Here is an 18,463-nt window from a genome sequence, read left to right as displayed (position 1 = left end):
TATATAATCAGACATGGATACTTTCTTATTCAAGAGCCTTTAATCTCTTAATGCCCCCAACCTTTATGAGGAGAAAGCAACATCCTTCATAGGAAGAAAGAAATGTATCTTAGAAATGCCAATAGGACCCAACAAGTAGATTTTATTTGTAACTCAACAACATAAACAACATAAAATTTGGTTCTATACTTTCTAGTATATTGGCAGTTTTCACAGGTCCTAATTATTCTTCATGCAGAATACTCTCAATCTATATTTAGCTCTGAAAGTGGTCCACTGTTTGACCTTGGGCAAGACAACCATCAGTCACATTTCCTGCCAAGCCTCAAATAAAAGGTGCTCTAATTCAATACATTATTATTAAAGTTTTTTTCTTATACACATAAAGGGATAACAAAGAATGAAAGTAAATCCCCAAGAAAATGAAAAGAAAATTCATTTTACTAGATGAAATGCCATTAAATCAGGCTGTTTTTGGCAGTTTCTCACCATCTGTCATGAGTCCTCCACGGCCCAGGCTGAAATTCATCTGATACACTCTGTCAGTATGTATTCATTCTGATTAGTCTGTTTATGGACGCTTCTAACAACATGTGGTAACTGTCAGAACTGTTGATTTTGTTCTGATTTGTCAGAACAAAAATGCTGAATCTATTTTCTGTTAATAAAGTTTCTTAATTCACAACTGAAATATTTATCAGTATGCATTTGAAACAAACTCCTGATTTAACAAGAAATGTCATTATCTCCTATAATCTGTGGGGTTATAATTCTAGGATTGGTTAATTTAATGGCTTAACAAGATCATCAAGACTCATCTTTCTAAGATTCCATATGTGCTCATGGTTAGAACAAAATCCAGGCATCACATGTATGCCCAAAGATTTCCAGTTTAAAAAAAAAAAATGGCACTCCCTCCAAACCTCTTTTTATCATTCCCCCTAAGAATTATTCTCAGAGGTTCTGTGCTGTTCTTCTTTTCATCACTGTAACCAAAATTCCCAACAAGAACAAACTGAGGAGAAAAAGTTATTTGGGGCTCACAGTTTCAGAGGCTCAGTTCTTGGTCAGCTGACTCCATAATTCTGGGCCCAAGATAAACCAGAACATCATGGCAAGGGGCATGGCAGAAGAAAGCTGCTCGGCCATGATGGCCAGGATGCAAAAATAAAGAGAGAGGGAGTAGGGGGAGGCACAAGGCACAAGGAACAAAATATAAACTCCAAAGGCATACTCCCAGTGACCTACTTCCTCCAGTCATGCACCACCTGCCTACAATTACCATCTTGTTAGTCAATACAAATTATCAATCCATAAAATGAATTAATCCACTGATTATGGTATAGCTCTAATACTCTAATCATCTCACCTCTGAAAATTAACACAGGAGCATTTGGGAGACAACTCATATATCTAAACCATAATAGGTTTAGATACCTACTCCTGGCCCCCAAAATCTCATGTCCATCTCACAATTCAGACTGCATTTAGTCCATTTATAAGAGCTTCCATAGTCTTAACAGTCTGGCATTACCCAAAAGCCCAAGTCCAAAGTTTCCTCTGAGACTTAAGGCAAACTCTTGGCTATATAAAAGTCAAAAGCAATAACATAATCCAATATACAGTGATACAGAGTAATCATTCCCATTCCAAAAGGAAGAAAGAGAAGCCTAGAAAGAAGGAATAGGACCCAAACAAGATTAATCCCAGCCAGATAAACATTAGATCCTGTAACTTCACATCCAGAATCAAGGGAACACATTGGTAAAATGTGAACTCCAAAGGACTTTGGCAGTCCCACCACATGGCTTTCCTGGTTGCATTGCTCATGACCTCTCTCTTAGGCTGGTTTTGTTGGCAGCCAGTAACTTTCCTCAGCAGACATTTCAGGCTACTGGCATCTCCTAATCCAGGGGGTTTCCACTGAATCTTTGGCTTTCTTCTCACAACTTCACACATGGCCCCCAGGGATTTTTAACTCTGAAACACTTTGCCTGGCTTCCCACATCTTCCTTTGAAATCTTAGTGAAAGCCTCCATGACCCCCTAACTCTATATACTGCATTTCTACAGAGTCAGCATCACATTAATGATGCCAGGGTCTGCCACCAGCTCCAACAGTAGCTGAGCCATTTTCGACCAAGGCTGCAGTGGCCTTTAAGTGCCTAGGAGGCTGAGCATGATGAATCAAATCCTGGAGAAACAACTTCCAAGGTACCCCTGTGTGAGCAGAGTGCCCCATAGGAGTTTTCCCTTTTACAACCTTGAGCATTTGATGAGTGTGGTCTCACTGATTCTTGAGATGCCCTCTCCTATTGTCTGTGCAAAGTATTTGGCTTCTCTTTTTAGTGGCAGTCATCTCTTCAACAACCACATCTTCCTTGGCCCCAAATTTACACACAGTTTTCTGGACAAACTGCAAGTTTTAAAATCTTTCTTGTCTATTTTTTTACTCCTGACTCTTATAGTAAAACTGACTAATCACTGCCAGCAATATTCATGCCACTGCCTTAATGCTGTGTTGCCTTGGAATTTCTTCTGCCAGATTAATTAGTCCATCACCTTTAAATAGAGCCTCACAGGAAGCCTTGGCAAAATGTATACAATTTCTTTGCCAAAATGTAACACGAATGATCTCTAGTAAAATTCCTAATAGAGTCCTCATTCTTCTCTGAAATCTCATGACTCAGTCTTTACTGTCCATATTCCTATCAGTATTCTAGTCCTGAGATTCTACAGAATTGCCCATTAAGCCCTGCTTACAACATTCTATGGCTTCTCTAGTCTGCATCTCCAAACTTTTCCAAACTCCTCCCACAAATCATTTCCAAAGGCTTCAGAATCACCTGATCAGATTTGTCACAGCAATGACCCCATTTCTTGATACCAATTTCTGGTTTAGTCCATTTATCATCACAGTGAGCAAAATATCTGACAAGGACAACTTAGAGGAGGAAAATTTTATTTTGGGTTCACAGTGTGAGGTTCAGTCCATGATTAGCCAGCTCCATCACTCTGGAGTCAAGATAAGGCAGAACATTGTGGCAGAAGAGCATAGTAGAAGAAAGCTATTCAGCTTATGATATCCAGGAAACAGAAAGAGAGATTTATACACATAGACTATGTATTATGTTTAGGCATACCCCCAGTGACCTACTCCTACTTCACCAAGCCACATCCCACCTGCCTATAGTCACCACCCAGTTAGTCCATTCAAATCATTAACCCATTAAATAAATGGATCCATGAATTAGGTCATCTCTCTCATAACCTAATCATTTACCTTTGCATTAACACCGGAGCTTTGGGGGGACACCTCATAGCCAAACATTAACAGGCTCCAAGTAGACTTCCCCTCACATATCAGAATTGGGACACAAGCCATCTCCTAAACTAATCACTAGCAAGATAAATGGAAACAACAGTCTGCAGGATTAAAACCAGGCCCATGTACCCTAAAGTCACTGTATCACATTGAAGGGAAAGACGAAGAAAACAATGGACTTGGAATAGGCAAACCACTGATGTATGTGAGAGTTTTGCATTTACCTTTTAATAACAATGTAGTCTCCTTTCTTTGTCCAATTAAACTTAAGAAAGTGAATGTAAGGGTCTGCTATGGCTTGGATGTGGTATGCCTTTGGGAGGGATTAATGCTGGTCTCCCAGTGGGAGTGAGTTTCTGAGAGAATGAGTTGTTATAAAAAAGAACAAACCTAAACCTTATCCCTCTGGCTTCCTCTCTCACCATGTGATTTCTTCTGCACATACTCCCACCATCATGCTATCCACCATGTTTATGGCATATCCAAGGAAGCCCTTACTGGTGGTAAATAGATGGTAATTACCTGATTTTGGAACTTCAGCCTCCAGAACTGTGATTTGAGGCCTATGTTATTTATAAAGTAGTCAGCTTTTGGTATTTCATTACAGCAAGAAATTAGACTAAAACAAGTCTATGAGTAATTTTATGTAGCAAAAAAGAAAAGAAAAGAAAAAGCCCCAAAGCAAATCACTGACTATCACTCTAATAAAAATAAAAATAAAAACTATCTAGCAGGCACAGTGGCATGTGTAATCCCAACTACTTGGGAGGTTGAGGTAGGAGGATCCAAGTTCAAGGCCAACCCAGGCAATACAGTGAGACCATGTCTCAAAATAAAATACAAAAGGGGTGGGCATAACTCTGGTAGAGAACCCCTGGGTTCAATCCCCAGGACTAAAGAAAAAGAGGAAGGAAGGAACGAACGAACGAACGAAAGAACAAACGAAGGAACGAACGAACTATCATATATGGGTAAATGTATGTCACAAGCTAAAATACATGGTTGAAAACAAGAAGCCAAACTATGAACTGCCTTTCTCTAAACCTTACTATGCTAAGACTGACTGCTTAAATAAACCTTTTGCTTTGATCAAAGTTGTTAGCAATGAAAATATATCTGACAGCTATGGTTCTCTGGAATGGAATATAAATCCTATGATGGTCAAATGCAGTTTTCTTTACTCATAGCCAGAATCAAGACAAAGTACTCACCTGAATTATTACCACAGTTGACAGAAGATCAAATAGAATCACAATTTGTGCATTGACAAACTGTTGTTATTTCAGTTAGCTAGTTAGTTCTTTAGGCATTTTTATGTAAAACATACTAAAGCTCAGATAAAATATCAAAGGATTTTCATAGGTTAATAGAAAAATATGGGGAGTTTAAACTTCAAAAAAAAGGAAATAGTCTTTTCTGTGTTTCATTAACCCTCAGGCCCACCTGCTAGTTTCTACCAGCAGAAGTGTCTTTGTAGAAGACAGACACTTAAATAGTACGTCTTTTTTTCACTCTTTCTGTTCAAAAGACAAAACAATAAAAAGATTTACCATATTTGCCTAATAATTTCTATAACCTTTTATTTCTATCCTAGTCCTTTGTTTCCATCTTTCCTCTATAATTTTTATCACAGGTAGCTATTGCAAAGCAAGTCTGAAGTTACAGATTTCCCGATAACGCTCAGCTATTTCATTCATATACATAGTTTGAACTACGAATCTAAGGCCACTGGATTCAAGTATATCATCTATCTCCTAGCCCCCTCTCCTCAATATGCCACTGACTGGGCCACAGGTTCTTTTCATAAGCCCAAAATTGAACTCATTTCTTGTCACAAAACTCTGTTTTCTTTTACTCTCTATATTGATGCAGGGCACTATTGTCTACCAACCTGTCTAAATGCCAAATCTAGAAACCATCCTAGGCTTCTCCTTGCCTCCCACAACTCACCCCAAATCTAAAAATATCAAAAAATATGGATTTTTCCCTCCTACCTAAGATCTGTTTCTTTTTTTATCCCCACTGCAAATGTTAAGTGTGGGCAATTATCGTGACCTGCTTCAACCAACACTATCTATCACCTTCTTACTAGTCTTGTGATTCAGTATCCTTTTTCTCCTCAACCATTCTGCTTTTATGTGACTGAAAGAATGACATTTCTGAAGCACTCATTTGATAATGCCATTTCTAGCTCCAAAATTGTCTATGGTTTTTTCCCCTACAAATAAGACCTAAACTCCTTAAGGACAAGTAGCTCATGTACAGAGAGAATTACTTGCATTTCTCTACATAGACTCCTTCAGGTGGCTTTTTATGCTGCTTTCTCAGCCTGGAAAACACCTCCTTTTTCTTGCCTCCCTCTGAACATTCTCATTTTCAGTTCAAACCTTTCGTCTTCTGAACAGCCTTTCTAATAATCCTAAGCAGAATGAGAAGTTCACTCACTTTTCTCATTAACTTCATTACAGTCATTATCACCGTATAAATTGTTAGTTTGCATGACTTCTCACAAACTCCTTGAAAGCATGGTTCATGTTTGCCCATCTTTGTTCTTCACTACACAGCATAATGCTTGGCACTTGGTAAGTTCAAAAAATAACCACTAAATAAATTGTCCAAATAAATTATATTAACCAAAACCAGACTGAAGATGTTTTAAAGTGAAGGAGGGGTCTCTGTGTGAACAATGGTTAGTAATGCTTCAAATTCCTGGAGGGACCTATAAATGAACTGCTACTGCAGGCAGTATCAATGAATTCTAAACCCATTCTGCCAGCATGACAACCAAGAGCCATTTGCCCACTACAATCATACTTCTCTACCTATCCCCATTTCTATTTTAAGAATAATATTATAACCAAAGAAAAACACAGTGGAATTGGATTTTCAGATAGAGCTAGACAATGAGAATTTTATTACTCCTCTTGTAATTAATCAGAGATACAATAATAAAGTCTAGCTTTTGGAAAAACTACAACAATTTAATATAAACAGAAAACCTTTAGATTCTAATGATGAAGAAACTTCATAAGGTTATCCAAACCTCCAGATCAGACTATCGAATAAATGGTATTCTCTCTTCCATCTTAATAGATGGTCAGGAAAGACATTTTGCAAATCTCTTAATACCTGTTCCAAGATCTTAACGTTCCTTTAGAACCCACAGTCTTTCCTAGTGCCTGGATTGTTGTACTTCTAGCAAAGATGAAGAAGAAATTGACATTTTCTTTCTTATACTAAACCTTCCTTAAGCCATTCCTCAGTCTCTTCTGTCCTGCACTTAAGAATTCTACACAAAATTTGTCATGAAAATAGCAATGACAGCATCAGTGAGTCCTGAGTGTGAGTCGAGCATGAGGCCAATAGCTTCTCCTGCGTGATCTCATTTAGTCATCACGGCAGTCACTACAGTAACTATTATTAGTCCCATTTTATAGATGAGGTAATTGGTGTGTGAGAGGTTAAGTAATAGGCACAAAGTTGTCCAACTGAGAAGTGTCAATGTGATTAGAACAATTCTGTCTGATTCTAGAAACTCCTGGTCACTATACTTTCCACTCTGCAGTTTACTTGCTCATAGGCTCCCTTTCTCTTTACTATTTTGCATCCTCTCCAAGTCCTCCATGATTTACTTCAAAGAAAAAGAAATTTATGAGCTTTATAAGTTTGTCTCTTATGGATTTCATCTCTTTATCAAAAAAATGGGGGAGGGATGCTGATACTGGGGATTAAACCAAGGCTTCTTATATGACAGACAGATGCTCTATCATTGAGCTACATCTCCAAGCCCTCAAATTACTTAATAAGAATATATTGTATAAGATTTGCCAAATTTGTTTTTGTCATAGCTAAAAATATAATTGAACCAAGTTTTTATCTTTACTTATGTATTTATATACATAAACATATAAACTTAAAATTTCAAGTAACTATGTATATGCAATGTAAAACCACATACATAGAATCATTATACACACACACACACATACACATTTTTACTATTGAAATGCAGTGTTAATTACATGCCAACTTAAGGAAGCATTCAGAATAATGCAAATATTTAATAACATGAAATGGGTGTTCTGATAGGAAAGTAAGAATATTATTGCAATAAGTATTCCAATAGGAGTAGTATTGCTATTAATAACTATGTCAGACACTGTGCTAAGCCTTTTAAAAACATTAATAAATACTATTCAGTGTGGTGAAAATCTCACTAAAAGGCCATTGGGCAATGTCAGGGGCTAGTTAGCAATAACTGATGGCAATTAGAAGTGTATCCTAATACTAATTTCCCAAATCTTAATGGCTTTGTTTGAAAACAGACTTTGAACTCCAGAAATTTCATTCATATAGTTTAATTTTTTTACTTATAATTCAATATTTACTTATAATTCATATTTTCAAAAATGGATTTAAATTGGAGGTTCTAAATATAACTAGCAAGATAACTTATTACTGCATCATTCTAGTCCTGACAGTTAAAATTAACATTTAGCACTGCCCCTCAATATGTAGGGTTCCTAAGATAACTAATAAGTCAGAAGGCTTAAAACCAGACTAATGGATGGATTTCAAAATAGCTTGAGCCACAGCTGCCACTTCGTGTTAGCATCCAGATTAACAGCAAATATACCAGTTAAAATACAGTGAGCTATCACTAAGATTAATTTATCAGTTACTTATCCAGAAGGTTCTTCTAACTCAAACAAATATAAAGAAACAACCCAAGAGTTTCAATTATCAGCTGATTTACATGGCCACCAAATTTCTGTGTTATCAAGGAAATAATGAAATATCCTGTTCTCAATCCTTATTAAACTACTTGATAATTCTGTATGTTTAGTTTAGAGAAAACTTCCAACTACTAAAAAATTTTAGTAGTAAAAAATGGTATACAGTTCCTTTATATAATACAATGTTTTTCCCTGTGCCCTCTTCTAATATGCTCGAAATAGCTTCATCTTAATCAGTCTATAAGTAGAGATGAAATTTTCTTAATCATCTCCCTGTCAGCCTGTGCAAAAGAAAACAAGACAAAATTTTTTATCTTGTTCACCATAGTGGAGACATTCCTATATTATAGAAAATCGGTTTCCCAGAAAAATGATTTTTTACATATAGATATGCTCTTTCTCAGTCTGAAATATTTTTATGCTTAACATTTTTACCACAGAATTCTCAAATGGAAATTAATGGGGAAAGAGAAAAAAGTAATGAGATGACTCAAACCCATTTGTATTATATAAAAAGACAGTTAAGGAACCATCAAAATTAATTTCCAGTAAATTTTACTGGAAGAATATTTTTGAAATATTTATCAAAATTGAGTGAAGATAGTTGTCTGAAAATTACATTTTTCATAGTTTACTTGGACCCATGAACTAAGGAAGAAGTTGTTTTTTTTTTAAAGAGAGAGAGAGAGAGAGAGAATTTTAATATTTATTTTTTAGTTTTCGGTGGACACATCTTTATTTGTATGTGGTGCTGAGGATCGAACCCAGACCGCACACATGCCAGGCGAGCGAGCTACCGCTTGAGCCACATCCCCAGCCCAAGAAAGAAGTTTTTAAATATTTTGGCCTCAGGTCTTTTTACTCGCTTAAAAATTACAAATAGTCCTTTCCCAATAAAGAACTTTCATTTATATGGGTTTATATATTTATATAAATTTATATAAATACATAAATTTATATATTTATATTTATATATTTATATGAGATATATAAATTTACATATTTATATAAGTATTTATAAATACTTACTAAATTCATAAAATTACAGATATTCTTTGATACAAAATTTGACAAGTTATAGTCTCTTCAAGCTTAATTGCAATGTAGAATATTAAAACTTATCAATTAAGCTTCATACTCTACGTTTAAATCTTTTTAGTAGTCTAGAACTTTTGATGTACCTTTTTCTTCATGTGTAACTTTTCTAACATGATTGGTCATTTTAAAAATATTGATCCACTGAGTTATGGAGATCTTCCATCTCTTGACACAATTTCATTATACAAACCAAAAAGCACATTCATTTGTATCATCCTCACCTCATTAGAAAAAGTCTATAAATATGGATTGGCAAAGGACACCAGTAAACTTTGGGAGTGAAGTAAATGTTCAGTATCTCGATCATTATGGTGCTTCCACAGATGTATTTATATGTAAAAACTCATCACATTTTATACTTTAATCTGTATGGGGTTTGTATATGGGTTACACCTCAATAAAAATGACTGTTTACGTTTTACTACAAGAGAGTGTGATAGATAAAAATAAACTGGGAAAATGGAACACACTCTGTACAAAAGTTGTTAAAGTAAAAAGTGGGGAAAAGTCTTTATGTTTAGTTTAGTTTAAGTCAAGTTCATGGCAATAGATGAGAGTCTTCCAAATTTCTTATTTTTGCTTGAAAGCCTGGGTTTCATCATGAATAGTAAGTAATGTTAGTTGTAGCTGATGTGACAGTTCACTTATTTTCAAGAAAATATCTGTTAATACTCAAGTTTGAAAACCATAGTTTGCCTGTCAGTTGTTCTTCAAATAAAAGTGCTGTAGCAAGAAAGAAAGTGTCCACTTCAGCTCGAAGCTTTAACAGTTGCTTGAGTGCTTTTGTAAAGTTAACCTCTTATCTTACTTCAGTGTGCTTTAGAAATGCTTTGTGAGTACTTGCCATCTTCATTTCTCAAAGGTCAAAATGAAACACAATTAATCATTTTTACTACTCAGCAAGAACATTCTTATGTGAAACTGCTTTTTTTAAAAAAATGAGTTTTAGCCAGCACGATGGTGCACACCTGTAATCCTAGCTATTCCAGAGTCTGCAACAAGAAGATGACAAGCTTGAGGTCAGCATGTGCAACTAACTTAGTTAGGCCCGGTCTCAAAATTTAAAAACTTTTAAAAGGGGTTGAAGATGTAGCTCAGTGGTACAGTACCTCTGGGTTCAATCCCCAGGACAGGGGGAAAAAATGATATTTTAATTGCAACCAACTTGATTCATATTGACCAAACATAGTTCTATCCATTTTTTTTGCATGCTTAGTATAATTGATAACCCCAGTGGAAAAGGCAAATAAGTCTTGTATTATTATAAAAATAGTTTTGTCCTCCTAAACTTTGTAAAGTGTCTAAGGGACCACTAGGGATGCATAGACCGAATTTTAAGAACTGGTAAACCTAAAGTTTTATATATTTTATATATTTTAAAAGAATTTAAAACCTGCCAAAAAAAAGATCCCCACACCCACATACTGAAACCATGCAGGATCCAGAAGGGGTAGCTCAAAGGCTTTGGAGCTTTGCCCTGACCCCCAAGGTATAGAGCACTGAAGAGCAGGATTCCAAAGTGAGAGCTGAGGTCCTCAGTTAGAAGGGCCTCCAACAAATCACAAGGGTAACAATTGACAATCTACAGAGTTTTGTAATACCAGTATGTTTGGGACACATGTATTCAATAAATTAAATGAGATATTAAAAATTTTATTACAAAATTGACTTCAATGTTAGATGATTTTGCCCCAGTGTAGGCTAATGTGCATGTTGAAGGTAAGCTGGGCTAATCTATGGTGTTCAGTAAGTTAGGTGTATTAACTGCATTTTATCCTAATCCTAGGAACATCAAAAACAATGGTGAGTCTGACTTACTTGACTAACCCTTTTCCTGTTCTATCACCAGGTCTGTACAGACCCATTTGCATCTATCTGAGCCTATGGTTGGCCGAATCCTTACCTCCTCCATACCACTTGTGCTACAGTCTAAAATTAAGTGAATATCTCTCTTTTAGGATTCATTCCTGTATTCTTATGTTGAGTATTAAACTCTCTATATTACATGTTAACTACTCAGTTCCCTTCAGTACATATTCACTGCCTCAGTATGTGTAAATCTGTTCATCTGCTCACCAACTGCTCGTACTCACAAACCTAGCAACCTCCCACTCTAGCTTCCTCAGCTAATGAAATTATAGGTTCAATTAAGGTACTTCTTATCACTATTATTGCCTCCACCCTGCCTCCCACCCACTGCTCCCCTCCCACTATAAATCATGCTTATTGCTTTAGAAAGTCTCTTTTCTCTACTCTTCATCTCTCTGCTCTTCAGTCTCATCACATTCAGCTGAATTTCCCTAATCCTCATCCCCACACTTGCCCAGAAGCTAAAATTATAAGTTTCTTCCACTGTGAACCACCAAACCCCTACTTTTATAAACAAATCCTATTACTCTAGTCCTCCTCCCTCTCCATTTCTCATATGTAGTCTTGGATGTCAATTATCACCCTTAAGGACTATGTCTTATACTTCTCTATATCTTATAATGCCCCAAAACATAGAATGAACATTGTACCTACTTATTAATATTCACTAAGTTAAGGTTGAGCAATTATTATTAAGCCAAAAAATACAGCTGTTCCCAGAAAATCATTGTTTCTACCTCTCCTTTCAGAATTTATTAAAAAAAATCCCTAGCCTACAAAATAAACTCTTCTAAACCTTTCCAAATTCCCCACTATAAGTCAGGTCTGACAGATAAAAGTATACCAGTCTCTAGGGCTGGGGTTGTGGCTCAGTGACAGAGCACTTGTCTTGCATATGTGAGGCACTAGGTTCTATCCTCAGCACAAAATACCTTAGGGTCTGAACTCTGTTCTACTCTATTAATACATAAAATAAATAAACCACATAAAAATAAATAAACAAAAAGATACTGTGCCATGCATAACCAAAAAAAATTTTAATTTAAAAAAAGTATACCAGTCTTTGCAAGCACTGAATTGTTTATCACTATTATTTATCAATTGTTTATCAATCTTACAAAGGGTGTCATTTAGTCAATTACTTTCCCTAAGGAAATAAAAATGCAATGTAGTTGCCTGAGAAAAATTCATTCACCCAACTCAAGTAAGAAGTTCACAGAGAACAGCTTTCCTAACCCTAGGATACTCCAATCAGACCATATTTCACTACCAGTTTTCACTAGAAACAATCAGGATTTTTACTTTTTTCTGGATTTTAACTTTAGCTGATTAGCTCAGTTAGGTTTGGAAGGAGTTGCAGCCCATGATAAATAGGCATGACATCAACCAGGACTAAGAAAACTGCAAGACCCACATGAGGTTTTCAGGGGGAAATATACACAATAAGATGAGCCTTAGGCTGGTGGAGGGACGACAACAACTTAAAAAAGCACAAGAGAAGAGAATATGTGTCACAAAAGACCAAACAAACACAAGAATTCATACTCATGGAACTATAGATTTTTACAATGTAAAAAGAAATTTAAAATTAATTATATTGAGGGCTGGGGTTGTGGCTTAGTGGTAGAACCCTTGCCTAACTTGCATGAGGCACTGAGTTTGATCCCCAGAACCACAAAAAATAAAAACAAAATAAAGGTATTGTGTCCATCTACAACTAAAAAAAAAAAAAAAAAAAGTTTTTTTAAAATCAACTATATTGAACTATTCAAAGACATGAATAAAAGTAATAAGGAAGCCAAGTATAGAACAGGGAAGTAGGAAAAAGAGTCAACTAGAAATCTTAAAAATGAATCATAGAGTCATTCATATTAACGAAATGTCCTAGGGTTGGAAGTGTAGCTCAAGGTACATCATTTGCCTAGCATGTATAAAACCCTGGGTTCAACTCTGGCACTGCAAAAAAAAAAAAAAAAAAAAAAAAAAAAAAGACAGCCAAAAAGAATATCAGTGATTTGGAATTTAGCACTTTCTAAGAATGCCATTATTAACAAATTAAAAGATAGGAAATATTCAAATGTGATGAAAGCTCAATTCTCTCACTCTAAAAATTCACATATATTTCTATACACAACGTTTTATAAACAATTTCAGGAAGCTGCCAAGTCTCAAAAGCTTAACTTCTACACAGAATTCTCAAGACAAAATACCTTAGGGTCTGAACTCTGTTCTACTCTATTAATACATTCAATAAAATAGGAAAACATGTTTGGAGAAGGTCAATCTAGTGCTTTAGAGCAAAGTAGGGTGACTGTCCTTTACAATAATTTATTATAGATTTTAAAAGAGATAAGAAGAATTTTTAATATTCCCAAAAGAAAGAGATGATAAACGTTTTAGATGATGGCTATGTTAATTACTCTGATTTGGTCATTACACATTACATATCTGCATTACAATAACACACTGTATTCCATAAATACATACAATTATTATGTGTCAATTTTTTAAAATATTGGTTCAAGGCTCAGGAAATAGACATTAAATTTGAGTGAGGATCAAAAATCAAAGAGAACCCAAACAAATGTAAGCCAACTGAATCTAACCCAGAAATGAAATTCACAAAGAAAGTATCCCAAATCCTGATAAATATTCTGTTATAAAACTTGGGTGTGATTGGAAAAATCAATAATTATCCATAAGCAAATAAACTCTAGTATACATTAAACTTGGTTAATTCTAACATAAGTTATTTTAGATACAAATATCATTTTTAAAGCTCCTACTAGAATCACCAAATGTGATAGAAAAAAAAGAGCATTTGTAAGAAGCCAAAACAAATATTTTTAAATAATGTTCAATGATTGGTATGAGAAAGCGAGATTGGTGGAGTTTGAAAAAAACAAAATCACTCTGAATTATAAAAAGGTAAGAGAAACATAGAAGCCTAGAGAAATTAGCTACACTAAGGAGAAAATAGAAAGTTAGAAAATAGAAATGAAAGAGGGAATCTACAAGGCTGGAACATCAGGATGAGGGTTGAACAGAGCAGACACTCCTAGTGTCAATTTAGGTGGTATGTGCTATGAGCTGTCCAATGCCAGTCCCACAGTATCTTCAGCAAAATCCTCATATTTTTTGTTTTCTTAACTATGAGTGGAAAAAGTGATGAACCCTTTCCAGGTTGACCTAAACTAATCACAGAGAAAAAGGGAAAGCTAGCCAAAACCTGTACTACACAAGAAGGATCTAAAAATTTAGATACTTTGCAATGAACCTAAATGGAAATGTTCAGTCCTCCTCAAAATTTGGATGGAAGACAGCTCCAAAAGCATGAAAAATCCTCCTTAAAATAGACCTGAAATGTTTCAGAATATAAAACTCAAACGACATACGGAATATCTTCTGTTTAAGATAGCTAAAATCTTTGGAACGTAAAATGATGACTTCTCTGAAGATCTGTCATGAGGATCTAGAAATAAATTGTGTCTCTTGAACATTTTTTAAATGCTTTAATAAACTTCAGTATTAAGATTCTTTCAGGAAGTACATATATCCATAGATTTTCTTCAAGCTGAAGTGGAAGGAAAATATCTTGGCTGAGACCTTGAGACATTCAATACATATATTTTTCTTCTTTGAGTTATTTTCATGTTACTTTAAAAGCATATAAATCAGGTTGTCTTCAAGTTCACAATTTTACAAGAATAGTGTCTGATTTGAAATAGTACATTTGACACACAATAGAGCAGGCTCCTGTGAAATACATTCAATCTGCAAAAGGTAGGGAATAGTCTGGCCTTCTTTAGGATAAAGGGTCTTCATTTAGTGCACCTGGAAACACAACTGCGTAGGAGTCTGTTTCATCACTTGCCACCTGACAGAAGCATTTATGTATGAAGATAGAAGCATGTATACATAAATCTCAGGGCTTCTCCGAACATGTTTTCCTTATCGAAGAAACTGAAGTCTTCAATTTTTTCAGGCCACCCACACTTTCTCTTCTCTGAGTGAAACTTTCTTACCTGAATCATTCTATTCCTAATTAAAAGTAGCAAACATGAAAATGCCTGGTGAGAAATGGTGTGGTTATGTAGGCCTTACTGGAGAAAATGCTGTCTTCATGTTCATGAAATAAAATTCAACTGAAATGAATTTTGAATCAACATTTTAAGACGTCGTTATATTTAAAGCACAGAAGTATAAAAACTATAGGTAGTAAATTTTGACTGATATAAATATGAAAAATGCTCTACAAAATTTTATTTGTTATTACCAAACATACTTAGAAAAATACGTCATTAAGATCAACATATGACTAATCCTAAATATCTATCAAAATAAAGTGATGCTAAAGTCAAAAATAAAGACAATAATTTTTAAGTGACACTCACCAATCACAATTGAAGACTCACAATGATAATAACCATCACTTTGTTTCTTCTTAAGCATGGAGCAAAGATCTATGCGAGAGCATAATTCTTCTCCAAACTTGTGGCTGATAAATTTTTCATACAATTCAGGATCTATCTTTTTCACACCCTTGAAATGACAAAACAAAATCACATCAATCAATTATTTCATCCCAGCAGGCAGTTCATATTTATATCATTTTCTTAGAACCTGATATTACATTTTGGGACATAATACTGCCTACTGGCACTTGAAAATAAATACTACAAAACTGTTGTAAAGTTGTTAAAGTCTCTCCACATAGAATGAGTTGTAGTTTTAAAACCATCAATTAAAGAATTCTGATTTAAATTTAGCAGCATTCATAATTTCATATACTCTAAGTCTCAGAACTAATCAAGAATATGTTGAAATTTGAGATACCAAGGACAGAGTATTCATTCACAACAACAATGGGGGAAAAAAGTGATGTGGACCTTAACATTTTATACTGCAAAAATGTTCTAAAAAGATGAATGCAATTTTGAAGTCCTCATATAAAAATCACCTAAAATTAAGCTACTTTAAATTGGAATGGGGGATAAGTGGACCTTCTAAGGTTTTTTTCCTCTCTTTCTCCTTATATTCAGTGTCCTTTCATAGCAAGAACAGGTAATTGTTGAAAAATTACAAAGTGATATTCCTTATACCAAATCATAGGAAATAATGTTCCCATCTCCCTTACACTAGAATGGCCCTGAATCTCAGCCTCAGAATCCCAAAATGCAGTCTGTGAAATGAAGGTAATTAGAACACATATTTTTCCTTTTTACTGTTTAAAACATATTACAGAAAAAATTTTAAATAGGAATTCAAAAGCATGGCTTTAGTTCTGCACTTCATTTTTCCTATGTAAATAAAAAGTACATTTTTTTTCCTTTTTATAGGGATATGGTTGTGTCCTGAGTACTACCTGATAATCAGCTTTTATTTTTTTCATTAAATATTCCAGGTGAATATTTAATATAGATATGCAAAATATTTTTATCTCATAGTATTCTATCATATGCAAGTATCATAATTTATTCATATAATTCTATGCTGCTGGACATTTCAGCCATTCTTAATTTCCAATATTATATTAGGCATGTTTTTTTTTCCATATTCAAAACTGAGCTCTTGGTCTTGATTGCTCCACTCACAGCCTTTCCCAAGCTTGGGGTCCTTCTTGGTTCCCCCTATCTCTAAACCCCACATCCAAACTGTGTTGGTTCTTCCTTTAAAAATACATTGAATCCTCACCACTCCATTCCACCTTGGGAAGGGCCATTTTGTCTTTCACCTGGATGTTCACAATGGCCCCTTCCACTGCCTGCTCAACAGCCAGAGTGATCCTATAAAAACATGCTAGATCCGTTCACTTCTCTGCTCAAAACTTTTAAAGGATTTCCATCTCTCTCAAAGGAAGAGCCCAAGTCCCCATATCTGCCTAGAGTGCTGTTCTGCCTGCTCCTGCACTTTCTGGACCTAGTCTCCCACCACTGTTTACCCTCTGCCTTCCTGACCTCCCTGCTACTCCTTGAACACACCAGGCACAAGCCCACCTCAAAGTCTCTGTACTGCCTGCAGCCTGTTCCTCCCCAATATCCTGACAATTCATCCTGCCTCTCCCTTAATTCTTTGCTCAAGTATTATTTTCTTAATAGAGCCTCTCCTGGCTGCCCAATTTATTTTACATTCCCATCCCAAAAGGTATTCCTAAATCTTTTCTGTTCTTCTCTCTTTATGTAGTTGGCAAAATTTTCTACTATCTACATCCTCTAACATACTATATAGTTTACTTATTATATATATTTTTCATTGTCTGCCATTATCTGTGTCTGCCCATAAGAATGCAAGCTCCACACAGCGAAGAACTTTTGTCTGAGGTTTATTCACTAAAATACGACTCCCTGTGCCTGGAAGAGTGCATAACATGAAGTAATGCTCAATTAATTGTCACAAGTGCGATGGATGATAAAGTCTGGTGAAGAGGACAGCTGACAACATCAAATACTGTTTATTTGAGTCTAAGAAGAATAAAATCAATTTCTTTGATTTGGTGTGTAGGATGCCTCAAGACAGGCAGCAGAGCATTATGCCAAGGAGCAGTCAGAATATGAGTTCAAATCCTAGCTCTGCTACTGTCCATTAGTATCTGTCAGATTTTCATCACTGGGACAAAACAACTGAGATAAATCAAATTTTAAAAGGAAAGGATTGGGCTAGAGATATAGCTTAGTTGGTAGAGTGCTTGCCTTGCATGCACAAGGCCCTGAGTTTAATCCCAGCACCAAAAAAAAAAAAAAAAAAAAAAACCCACACACACAGGAAAGGATTAATTTCGGCTCATGGTTTTAGATGTTTCAGTTCACAGTTGGTTGGCCTTGTGGCTTTAGGTCTATGACAAAGTAATAAATTATGGTGCCAACACGTGAAGAAGGAAATGTGCTCACGCTTGGCAGCTTAGAAGCACAAAAGAGAGAGGAAGATGCTGGAGTCCCAACATCCCCCTTCAGGGCACACCCCTAAGGACCTAACTTCCTTCCACTGAGCCCCACCTCCTAAAGGTTCCACCACCTCCCAACAGTGCCACACACAGGCTGATGATCAAGCCTTTCAGCATATGGGCCTTTGGGGGACATTTAAGATCCAAACCATAATATCAATTATTCAGCTTTGCTTTAGTTTCCTCATTTGTAAAATGAAGTTAACAATAATACTTATCGCAAAGTACTATGTGAACTAAATCAATTTGTGAAAGTGCTTAAAACGGTGAAATATAATTTTTAAAAACCTATATACACACATGGAGGAGCCATTATTATCACTAGTGAACTTTAGGAATTTGTAGTATAAAGTATAGTTGATTTGTTGTATAAGTATAGTTGATTTGTAATGTACCACTATACTCTCCATTTCGGTCAAAGTGAGATTTCAGGAATGAAAAAAGTTCTCAGTAAATGAAAACTGACTATTCCTTACTTCTTCTCATTTAAATGCTT

At 35.4% G+C, this 18,463-nt stretch overlaps 1 protein-coding gene across 4 annotated transcripts in view; it reads right to left on the bottom strand.

Annotated features, from left to right (window-relative positions):
• The window catches only part of AKAP7 (A-kinase anchoring protein 7), a 141,981-nt gene that overhangs the window by 44,825 nt on the left and 78,693 nt on the right, over positions 1–18,463 (bottom strand). For all 4 annotated transcript variants that reach the window (XM_081295281.1, XM_081295277.1, XM_081295278.1 and 1 more), the window contains exon 7: positions 15,422–15,569. In XM_081295281.1, coding sequence (XP_081151407.1) covers positions 15,422–15,569 — 148 coding nt within the window. The remainder of the gene's footprint in view (positions 1–15,421; positions 15,570–18,463) is intronic.

This window comes from Spermophilus citellus (assembly GCF_964194105.1).
Source record: "Spermophilus citellus genome assembly, chromosome: 5".
Classification (NCBI taxonomy): Eukaryota; Metazoa; Chordata; class Mammalia; order Rodentia; family Sciuridae; genus Spermophilus; species Spermophilus citellus.
This window is presented reverse-complemented; position numbering and strand designations above follow the sequence as displayed.